This window comes from Hippoglossus hippoglossus, chromosome 16 (assembly GCF_009819705.1).
Source record: "Hippoglossus hippoglossus isolate fHipHip1 chromosome 16, fHipHip1.pri, whole genome shotgun sequence".
In the NCBI taxonomy this organism is placed as follows: domain Eukaryota; kingdom Metazoa; phylum Chordata; class Actinopteri; order Pleuronectiformes; family Pleuronectidae; genus Hippoglossus; species Hippoglossus hippoglossus.
Genome location: NC_047166.1, coordinates 14,546,849 through 14,561,577, shown reverse-complemented (window position 1 = coordinate 14,561,577; position 14,729 = coordinate 14,546,849). Strand labels below are relative to the sequence as shown.

The window sequence follows — 14,729 nt, the reverse complement described above, 5'->3', positions numbered from 1 at the left end:
GGTAACATAATTCTAAATTCATGAAGATGAGGTATGATAATGCTATATTAGTTGCACTGTGGGAAAATGTTACAGATACAAAGGGGATAGTGAAAAAAGAAACATCAGCAGAAGTAATAATTAAGTAAACGTACAATTCAAACACAAAGGCACATAGGAATAGAAATAATATATACAATGTAAACAGGATTTCACATATAAGATATTGCCCATAAAGAAAATTATTTTTGCATGAATTAAGTCTGAGTGAGATATATCAGGTTCATGTGGTCTACTGGGAGAAGTGCTTGTTGTTCAGTGAGCAGGAAGAAACCATTTGTGATGTTCCTCGCCATCCCATCGGGGGATGCCTATTGCACAGACTCTGGCTCCAAATGCGCAAAATGGCAGCGTTCATACCCGTGATATTTTGGCTTCATTTCTGGATGGTGGGAGGGAGTGGAGACGTGTCGTCCATCTTTATATACAGTCTATATGTGGATTGATGGATCAGTGTAACTATAAACTAGAATGTCACTCAGTGAAGCGCATTAATCTGCAACGACCCAACAGTTTCTTTATGAAACTACATTTAAATTCATTCGATCTGGATTTTGCATAAAATTTAGCAGATTTTGCGTTTTTGTTATTATTATTATATGAATTGTTGCTGCTATCATTAATAACACTTTTACATCCATCCTTATCACTGTTATTATTTTCATTATAACAACAGTCTGTCAGAGCTGAAACTGGATGGTGCAACGGTTCCTGAGTTCTCTCTCCTTTCTCTCACCCTCCCCCCTATCTCTCTCTCTTCTCTCTCCTCTTTTCCACCCCCCTCTCTTCTCCTCCCCATTTCTCTCTGCTCACCCCAACCGGTCGAGGCAGATTGAATCCCTGCAGCCCTTAACCTTTTGATACACAAGCTATGCAAAGCCCTTCTAATGCACAACGTGCATGTGTCAAAAATGACCCGTTTTTCATTTCCTGTGTTATTTCATGCATGGCTGGGTGTTTCTTTGCTATATTCGTTTATAGCTTATTCTTGCTTCCTCATTTAGGAGAAGGCTCCTTTGATCACATACAGTAGAAGATGAGTCTCTTATATCATCAAAGGAGCCTACTCCATTTAAGAGAGCTGGATTCCAAGACACGCCCACAACTCCAGCTTGATCCTGTAGAACAAAGTATAGGTCCTCAGCATCAGAGATTTCAGACTCAGAATCAAGACCAAGAATTGCCTCCTCATTTTTCTCATCCAGTTCTCCAAAAATTATTTTATTCAAAAAGTAACAAAAGAAAAATTTAAATAAAGATTTGTGGTGATCAAAGACAAGTTAATTGGAATAATACCTGAAATACTGAATGATGACGATATAGAAAATAAAAACTGGACTTTTGACCCATATTGTGTATCAAAGGGTTAAGGTAGGTAGGTATAGACAACAATATATAGCATAACAACTCACATTATGTGACTTATAACGGATTTGAATGGGGCCAGCAGTCACCGGACAGAAACACACTAGTGTTCTACCCATGAGATCAACCAGGTTGTTAAACTATCAGCAGACTGGGACTGAATCCCCAGATGCCTGATGTGACAGAAATGCCTCATGGGAGAATGAGTGTCTTGCAGTAATGAGGCAGCGGAAGAATCTCTATTGAGAGAGGAGGGTGGGCTAATCGACTGGGGCGGCTACTCTCATTGGTTAAAAGCGATAGACGCGGCGGCGGGAAGGAGCCGCGTCGCGTTCGCCGATTGGCCAGAGGTGGCGCCCGTCACTCGGTGCCCGTCTCCTCCCGGCAGCTGCGCGCTGAGAGCCGCCAGGCGCTGCTCCCGTCACGGTCATCCTCCATCCGCTCCCCTCTTCAAACAATGTTATCTACGTCCTGCACGGCTACACCACACTCTCTGGACTGATCCGAACATCCACAGGTACGTCCCGTTACACCAGCTCCGTCTCCTCTGCAGAATCACCCGCTTTGCCGAGGCGATAGAGTGAAATCGCGTGGAAATGAGCTCAGATGCGCCTCGACGCAAAAAAAAAAAAAAAAAAATGTATGTGTATATATATATATATATATATATATATATATATCCGCCTGTCAGGTTTCCACGACTGTGCAGCGATGTTTCTTGAATTCTGCTCCACGGTGGATGTATGTGATGCACATGGGGATTAATGGTGTTATGCATGTTATTTCTAACCCCGGATCTGGAATTTAAACATCGATCAGGTGCACGGTTTGCTGGTGGGAATAATCTGCAACAGGCCCTTTACGCAGGCCTGGGTTTCAAACCAACACCTCGAAATATCCTCCACGGTTATAGTCGAGCATTTCCCTGTCACCATGAATATTTTACAGCGTTGAAACCCCTTGTATGAAGCAGCAGCAGGAGGAGGGTGTGGACTCGGATGGGCTTATGTTACGTAATGTCTTCCCATTCATCACTCCACGAGTCTCCTCCTGATCCTCGGCCGGCCTGCGCTCATCCCACTCGGCCTGATCTCCCCACATCTCCTGCAAGAGGAGAAAGATCTGCGGCCATCTCATCAACGAAATGACCATTTAATCCTGGTCCTAATCCTGCGTGTTGCTGCTCATATTAATCACTGAGCACGAAACAGAGCACAGCCGGAGTGTAGTCAGCCTTACTGTATTACACTTTTCCAGAAAAAGTGTTGGTGTTGGAACGATTGGAAAAACACAATCTGTTGCACAACATCTCAGGAACCTTATATCACACTTTTCTTATTGTTTGCATGTCGACCTAATCGTCTATTTACTGAAGGGTGAGACCAAAACCAGTTGGGCAAGATTTGAAGAGGAGAAATCTAAACAAGCAAACGATCTCCTGTTATTAAACTCTGTCCATATCATCAGTCATTCCTCTCTAGTGGATCAAAAATAGTTAGACGTATATACTTGTTTTGTTCTTCAGGCTTCTCAGTGCACCAAATAGGAAAGAAAAGAACGGATAGATAGGTATAGAGATAGATACTTTATTGATCCAGAGGGACATTTAGATAGGCCCACTACATTAAAACGCTAAGTGTGAGAGTTATAACAATTTTAACGCATTGTGTGTCTGGGTCAGTTGTGTGTGGTTGTATTGTTTGTCCATGGACTGTAAAGCTCATACTTGGCTTAGAGTTTCCAAAACTATTTGGGCCGGGCAACAATCCTAAATATTCAGCCAAAATAACCTCAGGGCGAAGACCAGACAAAAACACGAGGGGGGCCCACACCTAGCAGGAGCTGAACATGGCTACAGTTAAAGTGTCTGCTGATGTCTTTGGCTTAAAGAGTCTCTTTAGGGTTTTCTGTGAAATATTTCATCTGATGAAGTTGTTTGATTTCAGTTACTTTTGTCATGTGTGGAAGATGTTGTAGCCCCAAATCGTTCTTTTAATATTAATGTAAACCTTGACCGCAAAGACCTTTAGACTTGGCAGTTTAATGTATTGTCCATTATTTTATTTTAAACTGAAGAATAGAAAAATGTATAAACTGTGTAACTGTTCAAATCCTCTCAATACCTACACCTCTGGGTGTTAAGAAAATATACTATATCACTAGTAATGTTGATATTGTGATATAATATCACATATATCATGATTAAGGATTTCATTCATTTCGTTAACCCATGGATCACCGTTCATAATCAACCAATAGAATCACCCGTCAAAGCAACCCTCCTCTCTGTCATGTTGTAACTTATTTTCCAATAAATGTCCCTAAACACTAGGTAATATTAATTATTTTCGAGTGAAACATTTTAAAGGAAGTCATTTACCATTTGGAAACAAAGATACTGAGACTTGAGAAAGAATGTGTGACCGCCTGAGTCTATACTTGCCTCCCTTAAGGGCTGCAGAGGTCAGAGGGTTATTATTGCATGTGAGCTCCTGTGGTGTGCAACAGTTCCAGAAGCTTTTCTTAGGTGTTGGTTAGAGACCAAAACAAAGGTGAACGGAGAGTGTTGGACTTATGTTATTCATGTGACCATGAACACAACTCGAGATGAATCCTTATATGGCTCAATGTCAATTTAAATGTTTGGTAACATGTTTATTGTTTATAAAGCTATTAATAAGTTGCTGTGTTCAATTTCTCTCACAGACCTTAAGTGACTTGAAAATGTTATTGATCAAGGATCCTATTAATTATGTATGCATCCTTTGACCAGATGTTTTTATTTACCCTTTCTATTGACTTTATAATAAACGTATACAAATATTAAATATAAAAACCTTTTTAATTAAGGACCCCATGTGACAAATTTAGTTATTAGTTGTTAATAATTAGTTTGATCAACTATCATACAAACGGGAAAGAAACAAACTCTGGATGCTGTGAATGTTTGTATGTTTAGTTTGACTGACTTAAATGATCCATTGATTTTCAAACTAGTCGGTCATTTTTCGGCTCACTGATCTTTGTTTTGTAACAGTGGTGATGCAGCAGGTGCAAACTGACAGTCCCAGTTCGTACATGCATTTACACACGTATACACGCAGCTGCACACAGTATCTGACAGCATCTGAAGGGCCAGACTGATACCGACCCACTGACTGACTGTTCCCTCATTCTTTCCGCAGTTTACCATGGCGACAGTGGTGATGGAGCAGATCGGTCGCCTGTTTATCAACGCTCAGCAGCTGCGACAGATCCCTCAGCTGCTGGAGTCGGCCTTCCCCACGCTGCCTTGCACCGTGAAGGTGTGCGATGTGCCCTGGGTGTTCCGCGAGCGTCACATCCTCACCGGCTACAGGCAGCCGGACCACAGCTGGCGCTACTACTTCCTCACCCTCTTCCAAAGGCACAATGAGACCCTCAATGTGTGGACCCATTTGCTGGCCGCCTTCATCATCTTGGTGAAGTGGCAGGAGATCTCGATGACGGTTGATTTTTTGCGAGACCCTCATGCTCAGCCCCTCTTCATTGTCCTCCTGGCAGCCTTCACCTACCTCTCCTTCAGCGCGCTCGCTCACCTCCTCTCTGCCAAGTCTGAGCTCTCCTGCTACAGCTTCTACTTCCTCGACTACGTGGGGGTGGCCGTCTACCAGTATGGCAGTGCCCTGGCACACTACTACTACGCCATAGAGAAAGAGTGGCACACTAAAGTGCAAGGAATCTTTTTACCCGCCGCAGCGTTCTTGGCCTGGCTCACCTGCTTCGGCTGCTGCTACGGCAAATATGCCAGTCCTGACATACCCAAGTTTGTCCTCAAGCTCTTCCAAGTGGTGCCGTCAGCCTTGGCTTACTGTCTAGACATAAGCCCTGTGGTTCACCGCATCTACAGCTGCTACCGGGACGGCTGCTCCGACCCAGTTGTGGCGTACCATTTCTACCATGTGGTCTTTTTCCTAATCAGCGCCTATTTCTTCTGCTGCCCGCACCCAGAGAGCTTGTTCCCTGGGAAGTGTGACTTCATCGGACAGGGCCACCAGATCTTTCACGTGTTCGTGGTGGTGTGCACCCTGACGCAGATCGAAGCGCTGCGAATAGACTTCACAGAGCGCCGTCCCCTCTACGAGGGCCTCCACGGCGATCTCGCACATGATGCTGTTGCACTCTTCATCTTCACTGCCTGCTGCAGTGCTCTCACCGCTTTTTATGTACGCAAGCGCGTACATGCCGTTCTCCACGAGAAGGAGGAGTAAGAGTTGAAATCCAAGTAAAAGGAAAAGAAAAGTAATTTATTTTACTCTGTTGTATAAAAGAAAATGTTTTTGTTATTGAAATTTATCAGTTTGTGACAGTGACTGTGAATTGCCAAACTACAGTGAGCTATAATTGTGTTTTTTGAATTTCACTGAGGAAAAGGGAATCTTACAAGTTGTCTGTAGCAATACAGGTAGTAGTTAAACACTGAGTCCTTGCATCTCTACTCTGATCTTTTATTAGTCTGCAAGGTTTTATTTAGTCTTAGTCTAAAGGAATGTTTTACTTTACCATACAAAAATACACTTCTGTCAAGGTGACCCAAAAAAGAGAGACTGGTTTGTAAAGATGACTTTTACCGAATAACATTTAGAAATATCTCAATGTCTTAATATATTTGTAACATTTCAAATCATGCGAGTATTTATCTTTGCAGTCCCATAACACTTTGTACATCGCAGTCAAATACCAATTGAAATCCAATTTGGACTGGTTTTCTTATCTAGTTACCTTTCTCACACTCAATGTTTTTCTCCAAACTGAATCTGACCCTCTCTTTAGGGGTCAGAGCCGAATTCTTTTTCTATTTTTAATTTATCAAGGCGCTAATGCTTTGCCGTGCAAATGTTTGAACGTATTATGGGGAAATCGAGAATATAATTTGAAAACCAAATATGTACCTCTTATTTAAAAAAATAAATAAAATGATGCGGGTGATACCATTCCGTTGAATAATGTTGAAAGTGAGGCTGGCACTCAGTATTGGCTAAGAGATGGACGGAAGATTCCTGATGTCACTTTGTTGTTGTGGTCGTGTTCATTTTGATTCAAAGGGCTGGAACATCAGCTTTTGCCTTTTTCACATCCCATGATATCGATGCTTCTGTGTGCGTTGTTTTCAGCATCGAGTTCGACCGGATTTGAGTCACAAAACGCCGCGTCCAACTGGTGTTCTGCTTTCGGCATATTTGAGTTTTTGTATGATGAATATGTATGTGCCTCTACGCATGTCTTTTGGTATATACTGTGGATATTAAGTGTGTGAATGTCTATGAAAGCTTAGCCTTGCACTTCTTTCTTATCCTGTAAATAAGCTGTATTTCTCTCGAAAGTCGTCTGCATCCCATTTTCTCTCAATCAGTCGCGTTCAGACCTGAATGCATATTTTTTTTCTTTTCTGGTGGAACACAGCACTCTCTCATTGTGCAGCGTTCTTTCAGAGCCGGCTTTATGTCTGGTGTCGTCCTGACTATCAAGGCTTTAATGGCTATGAATACACCATTTCATTCCGCTGCACTGTTACTCTGAAGAGTCCCCTTTGTTTAAACACCCTTTTCCTTCTCTCTGTTTTGTTATAGATATATAAAACACACGGCTCACTGGAAATGTGTAAGATTCCTATCTCACCAAAATCTTAAATGTCAGAAATTATTTATATTCATTGCAGCACTCTCTGTTCATGATGATGTTTAATGTGCCAATGAATCTGTTGTGTCGCTTCAGTGATGGTACAACTGGAAGATGAATTCAGAGACAGAATGTCAGAAGTGACGGGTTAAGTCTTTTTTACACTTCATCTCTTGACCTGACTGCAAACATGTGACTGGGGAGATTTAACCTCAACGCCCGTGAATATGAACCTTCTTACTGTTGACTGTACTGTCCTGGTCTCATCATGCACTGCCTGAATCCACACTGTATAAACTGTAGCTGACAACACTGGCTATGTTTACATGCTTGGAGGTGTCTGCTGTCCATGTGGTTACTCTGGTGTTTGTGTGTGTGTGTTAATTCAGAGTAACCTGGGTGAACCTGTTCTCCATTCCAGGGGGCGCCTCTGCAAGACACCTCCCTTTTATGCCTTTTTTGTGCAGGGTCATAAATCGGTTGGCAAAAAGAATGAAGCTGTTGTGCGTAAAGTTCATTTTGCACATGTGGTCTGGTGCTTCATTAAAGGCTGATGATGGCGCATAAAGCCTGAGAGTCCCTCACCAGCCCAGCATGTGACATAACATTATTGTCCTGATCATTAAAAAGGACCAAAAACGATTAAGGCTGGGGTTTAAATTTCTATCCCATGTGTTACAGATGATTAAGTATGATTCAAACTGGGAGCGAGCAGCTAGAGGGAGACCACAGACCTCTTTGCTAAACGCAACATGGATATTGTGTCAGAGATGATCCTGAGTTATGTGCCAATTTACCCTGACGATCTTAACTGGAGTATAGCCAGCACTCCATATACAGTAAGTGTGTCTGTGTCATAGGCTGCGTTTGGGGAAAGATCTCAGATTTAACACCAGGTAATTGGGAATGGATTTTCTAATTGGGAACAAAGGCCTCAATTGGTGGGAAAAAGCAGAATTTGGGGTTAGTGGTCTGTGTAATGTCCCCAAAAGTGACCCATGACAAACATGAGTGTTAGTATAAACATAGCCTCTGATGCCACCCATGGTTTCCTCCTTATTTCTTCATAAAAGCAGTGTGAGAGCGACTAGAATATGTTCTGCCTCTATGAATATGTGTGGCTGACTGTACTAATATTCTGTGGTATTTAAAAAAAAAAAATTAAAGTGTGACAGTGAATTCAAATTCTCATTCATTTTTCACAGGTGAGGCAACATTCAAAAGCAAAGAAAATCAGTTTTATCAGCAACTATGGACCCATTTGTGAAAGTTAACTGAGCTGAGAGCATTGGAATACTGCACTTTACTTTGAAAACGATCTGTATGCGTTTTAATTCCCCACTTTAAAAATGTCGAGGTCGGTTCAAATTCTGCAATTTCAAAAACCTTTACAGATACTCAAGGCTGCATAATTTGTGAAAGTTGAAGTGTTCACTGTTTAAAAAATTTAATGTAAAAAACACGAAATACATTATTAAAATTTCATAGAATTCAAACCACATGAATTCAAATTGATGGTTTAAGTAAAATATTTAAATGCTATTAATTCAGAGGTTTCAGTGTTCAGTGGTTTACGTTCGCAGTTTAAGATTTAAAATATTATGCTTTCTCTTTGTTACCAGATACATATCTTAGTATATATTTTTATTATAAATAAAATTATTATACATTTTATTTTATTGTCCATTATTATTATATATTATGACGTGTTGTATATTAAATATTACAAACCAATCTCTAAAAGCTAATTTCACTGTAAATCATACGTTTTATTTACTGATATACTAAGTTTGTCTACAGGGACTGCAGATATACTGTATTTGGCCACTTTGCAGACAATAAAACTGCCTTGGAAATATTTCAATATATTTCTTATAACCTATAACCAAAGTGAAATAATGTCATTCAAAATCTACAGCATGTAGTTAATATTTCTCTCTTCTGGACCCAATAGAGTAATGGACCTGGACTGTGATGAGGTGGTAAATGTTAGTAATGGCCAATAAAACGTCCACTCTAAAATCTAGTCGTTTCCCAGATGTACCTGTTATACAATATGATTTGTAATCCTTCGCCACTAGAGGGCAGCCTTGTTGTTTGGTAAGACCATCCATGGGTTCGACAGCAAAGATAAAACTCCAGCATATTGAAAGGATTGGGTTGTTGACTCGAGGTTTATGTGAGGAACACATACACACCCACCCACCCACCCACCCACACAAACACACACACACAAAACAAGAACCTTCAATAATGAAGAAGCAGTTATTTGCATCAAGTTTTTTCATAAAAGCAAGGCCTAAAAACAACAACCCCAAAATCGACATCAAGTAAAGCAGCTTACAATGGCCTTTTCAGTAATGAGCGTAAATGAGTCACTGAATGACAAAATGTTAATATTTAAACAAGAGAGGTCGTAGGATTCAAATGTGTATTAAAGATGTGATGAAGCATATCATGACACCACTGGCATATTTACTGCTGCAAGGCGACAAGCACCATTGTGTTGGTTTCAAGGGCAGAAACTAAACAGATGAGTCTCTTGCACAGTGCAAAGGCGTTAAATATAGATGCGCCGGCAATTATTTTGTCGATTATTTTTGATCAGTTTCACTTTAATGTTATCTGGAGTTCTTTTTCGGCAGATGAGCTGAATCACTCTCACAAGATCGATTTCATCCCACAGGAGATATCTTTAAGAGAGTGAATCGTTCCTTTCGGGGGCACAGATGATCCGCACGTCTTATCTAAACATTCACCGCTGACGTATCCCAGTGCTTTAAAATGAACTGGCAGTTTATTATAGTTTAATGCCTTTTTATTGATAGGGATGCCCTGCTGTTGTTGCACTGGGTATTCATCATAAGCCATCTGCAGCCTGCATTTCTGAACAGCATACTTTATGCCACTTCCTCAGTGTTAATTAACAGGCACTGTAATTTTGCTTAATAGTCTTAAGAATAATAGAACATGATGAGATCTATTTGTCTTTCATGCAGATGTTGTTTGGGAACGGCATCTTGCTCACTCTGCTGCAGCCCCATGAGTTTATGAGATGTACCCTCATGGTTGAATGCACTTATTGTAAGTCGCTTTGGATAAAAGCGTCAGCTAAATGAAATGTAAAATGTAATGTAATGAGATCCATGTCCTGAATGTGTGGACATGGTGGCTCCAGTGTTGACACAATTTCCATATGTTTATTTTTGTTTCCTCCATTAATCTAAATGTGTGGGTTGACTTGGCATTGTGCCTTTAGTTGATATCAGGTTATTTGCTTATGAGGATGCTCAATGCATTCATATAAAGTAACTATGCTGTCAAGCTTAGCCTCTCTCTTACACACACACACACACACATGCACACACACATTTATATCCCGAGCAAGTGGAAATTCATATGCTCCGCTAATTAGAACGTCTCTAAAGTACATTTTCCGGTGATGGAGAAGAATCATTGAAACTTAAGGCAGAAATGAGCTCCTGATGTATCTACCCTGGATGTGATTAATTCACAGTATTACACACTCGGACGGTCTTAAATCAAATGCCAGAGATGGTGATAATTGCCTTACAGCCTGCTTCCTGTCCTCGAAGTATCAATTGCTTCCCCAGACTCCATCAATTTTCAAACGCCAGATTCTGGAGCAGCTTGTCGTCCATCTCCTCGCGGCTCCATAGTCTCCTCTCCCTCTGTCTGCGAGTTGTGCTGCAAAGTTATTGCTCCACTCGAATCCTTTTTAAATGCTTTATTTGCTCTGTATGATTTGTATCAAGGTTGCCGAGGTAACATTAGGCGGCCTTGGTCTCCTACCGTGTTTTGTAATTAAAGGTTTGACTTGCGAGAGGGAACGGCTTTATTCAGACTTATTAAATTGCCTTCTCTTTTTGCCAGGTGACAGGCAGCCAACCTTTCCCCCGTCTATCTACATTTGCTGGTATTTTGTTCTTTGGTTATTGTGGCATTTTCATATGGTCTCTCACTTTTCTTATTACTCAGAGAAAAGCTTTGGGAAAATCACTGTGTTATGAGGTATGTAATCATAGCAGGAACCGGTGAAAGCAGTACAAGACTGTAAATTAGAGTTGAATCGAAATGGAAAATGCAATACTTGTCCTCCAGTCTGTTCTCATAACTAATAATGGTGCATGTTCAAGTAGCTACACAGCCGCAACTTGTTTGACTTTGAAATGTTCGTTTTGAATCATTAGTTTCTTTGGTAAACCGTGTAATAGTGCACGGAACAGAAGATAACACTGGATGCTTTCCTTTCTAAAGGCCCAGTTCACCTGAAATGTGAAGAGGTTGGAAAAAAACATCTGTTATTCCCGGGTGGATTTGAAAATACAGCCTATAGTTCTTGGACATGCACTTTGTTGCTTTCTTCTCAAGAGGAGATAGATTCTCATTTTTGTCTATTAAATCTGAATCAGAGGCCAAGAGACGGTTAGCTTAGCTTAGCCTATCATCAACGAATGGTAGAGTGTTAATTTGTTCAGTTATGATTTGGATGACAAACTTAACATCATGTATTGTAATTAATCGATCATGAATCCGTGTCCCTCTGGTCACTTAACACTGAGTCCTGGCTGTGAGCATCACGTCTCGTGTTGTACTGAGTTTGCGCAAAATGTTGATGACTCATTTTTCATCAGGTTTAAATGCAGCCTCATGAACTCTGGAGTGAATCAAACAAACTCTAAGTAAACTTCATGTACTGATCAGGTCTGAATCACTTGTGATGAGTGTTGGTGTTTATTAGTTAAAGTGAGAGCAGGTCTGCAGGAAAATTGTTTTTTTGGTAAACTGTCCACGTTCTGCTTTCACATGAAATTTCCAGGTCGGGAAATAATTTCTGTGATTATTCCGACACCATGAACACACAATTACTTTGAGTCTACTTTGTTCAGCATACAGACAATACTGTGCTCATCAATCAACTCCTGTCTTTTATAATGCTTCCTTTTATCAAGTCCCATTTACTCAAATGGATATTGCTCCTTCCAGTCCCAGAATCTCCAGTTATGTTTATCATCAGTCATGTGTGTTTTATAGCAGAGTCAGAGTGCAGTGGGCAGATAAGGGTAAATGAAACAGAAATATAAAATGAGACGTTGATAAGGTAGACAGTTGAGGGACATAAATTATGAGGCTTCAGTTAATCAATGGTTGTTTGAGAATGAATCCTTACACTGCGAGTGGGGCTTTGTATAAAGAGAATAATGAGGCACTGACTCACTGGTACGTCTAATAACATGAGAGAATTAGCCCCCGTCTTAATCTCAGGAACATTGCATTGTCTTTGCTGGCACAGATATACACTGAGGTGCTCACTCCACAGCACTGTCAGAATTTACCAACCTATGAGCTTCAGTCTCTTCCAGCAGAGACTTAGCTCCTCCTCATCTCTGCAGTTGCCTCTGTGCTACTTGCTTCACCAATCAGCTCGCCCACTGATCAGGCCTATTCATCATGGGCTGGTGGAGGAGATACTGGAGGCTGGCGGTGGTGAGGAGAAAGCACGAATGCCCTATCTGAAGGTCTCTCTCTCTCTTGCCAAAGCTCGAAACAGATCAAGGATAATGAATTCCCTTCCTCTGCCCCTTAACCTCTCAGTATACTGCAGGGTCACAGGCTCCCGACGCCAGATAACCAGAGAGGGGGAAACTTTAGGAAGCCTGGACATTGTGTTTTTCTCCCAGCAGGCTGCTGCTACTGCAGCTTGCAGGGTGGATAGACTTATTTTGTGGGTGTTACTGTTGGAATAACCTTTTGCTCACTTTGAGTTGAGACACGACAGCCAATATACCTCTGCAGCAAACCAAACTCCTTCACTGTACTGTGCTGTAACCTGAACCTCCGGAGTTCATTGCCGTCTGATGGGCTTTTTGTTTGCAGCAAACTACTTTTGAGTATGTGTCATGTTCACGAAGGAAAAAAAAGATCAAATAAGGTGGACACAACTTTCTGTAAAATATTAATATTTGCTTTCCTGCCAAGAGTTAGATTTAAAAATGGATACAGCTCTTGTGTCTGTGCAGTGATTTGCAACTGGTTTATTTATCTTAGCGTTAAGATTAAGAAGTTCACATACAACATAATTAAGTGTGAATTAGGGACCTTTAAAGGAGAAGGTTAAATCCAGTTTTTGTGCTAATCTAAGTTGAATTGCTTTCTGTAGCATCAAATTAGCTGTATGACACTGATCCGTAAGAAAGTAAATAAAAGTTACATTCAAGGGCACTCGCACTTTTGCAAGTTAGGGGATGGTACAGGTACCGTGCTGTTTATTTAGGTACGGGTACCAAAACCAGACACACTAAATCATTGGATAAATGTAATTTCATTAAAAAAAAAATATATATATATATTACTAAATATATTATATTATATTCAAAAATATATATAAACATTAGCCTAATATAGTTAAAATACAAAATATTGAACTCTGCATTTCCTATAAATTATTAAACATTAGCAATGTCAACAGGCATATGCTACCAGAAAAAAACAATATGAACAATATGAACAAAAAATATAAAATTGCCATGTATTTTTTTAGGGGGGGCACACAAATCTGAGATCATGAGGACACTGCTGTACTTTGTGAGGAATTTCTGGCAAAAAGATAATAAAAAGAAAAAAAGATTGACGTCATATTTCAACTGTTTCAATCGTTATAAATGTTGCTCAACCCTATTTCCCACATAAAAGGGTCAATTAGGATTTCAGTGACTGACCATTGCAGAAAATAGGGAAAGATTCTCTTGATGTGCTAATGGGATATTCGAGGCAGGAATCTGATATTACTTCTCATAACGATTTCTTCATTTCATGTTTGAATCCATAAAACGGTTAAGTACTTTAATTTCTTCTATCTCAAGTAACAAAAACCTACTGTAGAATAAAGGTTATATTGAACATACTGTACACTGTTCGTATGTAGTTAGGATTTGGGACACTGCAGTGTTTGCTTGATATCTGAGGCTTATTGAATAAATTACAGTTTTGATGGTTATGTGCTTGTCAAAATGTCAAGCCCCCGATCCTCTCACCCACTCTAGCTTTTCTCTTCCTCTCATTGTGCCTCACTGTGCAGTCTTTATGTTCCAATTCTAAAAACCCATCACCTGGTGAAGAGTCCCCTCCTCCTCCTCCTTTTCCGCTGTATGAGTTTTCTCAAAAGACTCCAGATGGCTGCGGATCCATTTGTTTGCAGCCTATCTGTGCCCTTCCTCTGCTCATCTCTGTTCCTTGATACGCAATATTCAATTACCCATGCACCAGCAGCACTGGTTTAAATTGCCTGATAGGAGTGTTTGAACAAGCCGCTCGTTGCTGTAGGAAATGAAAAACCATTTCAAGTTCCAACAATCACTAGTTTAATATCTTGGCAATATTATATATTGGAAATCAATGTTGAAGCCTTATTTTATGAAGCAGCGTTAAAAATAACTTCATTTTTTTCCTTGTGAATGATGAAAGTCGAGGGCAAGACAGAACAATGCTCACACAGTCGCTGCTCAGAGTTATCTTCTTTCAGTTTTAAGTTGTAACGGAATGTAAGTCCGGGATTATGCAATTGGTTGGGCTCACTTATTGTTGAGACTTTTTTTCAGGGATTCCATCCACACTGAGGATTAGCAGAGAAAATGTTAAATTGAATT

The 14,729-nt window shown here is 40.5% G+C and overlaps 1 protein-coding gene across 1 annotated transcript; it reads left to right on the top strand.

The window, feature by feature from the left end:
* The first annotated feature begins 1,761 nt into the window (after positions 1–1,761).
* Positions 1,762–8,241, top strand: paqr7b (progestin and adipoQ receptor family member VII, b). Its single transcript, XM_034611736.1, has 2 exons — positions 1,762–1,921; positions 4,590–8,241. Exon 2 carries the CDS (start codon positions 4,596–4,598, stop codon positions 5,652–5,654), a length of 1,059 nt encoding a protein of 352 aa, XP_034467627.1. The 5' UTR covers positions 1,762–1,921; positions 4,590–4,595; the 3' UTR covers positions 5,655–8,241.
* The last annotated feature ends 6,488 nt before the right edge of the window (positions 8,242–14,729 follow it).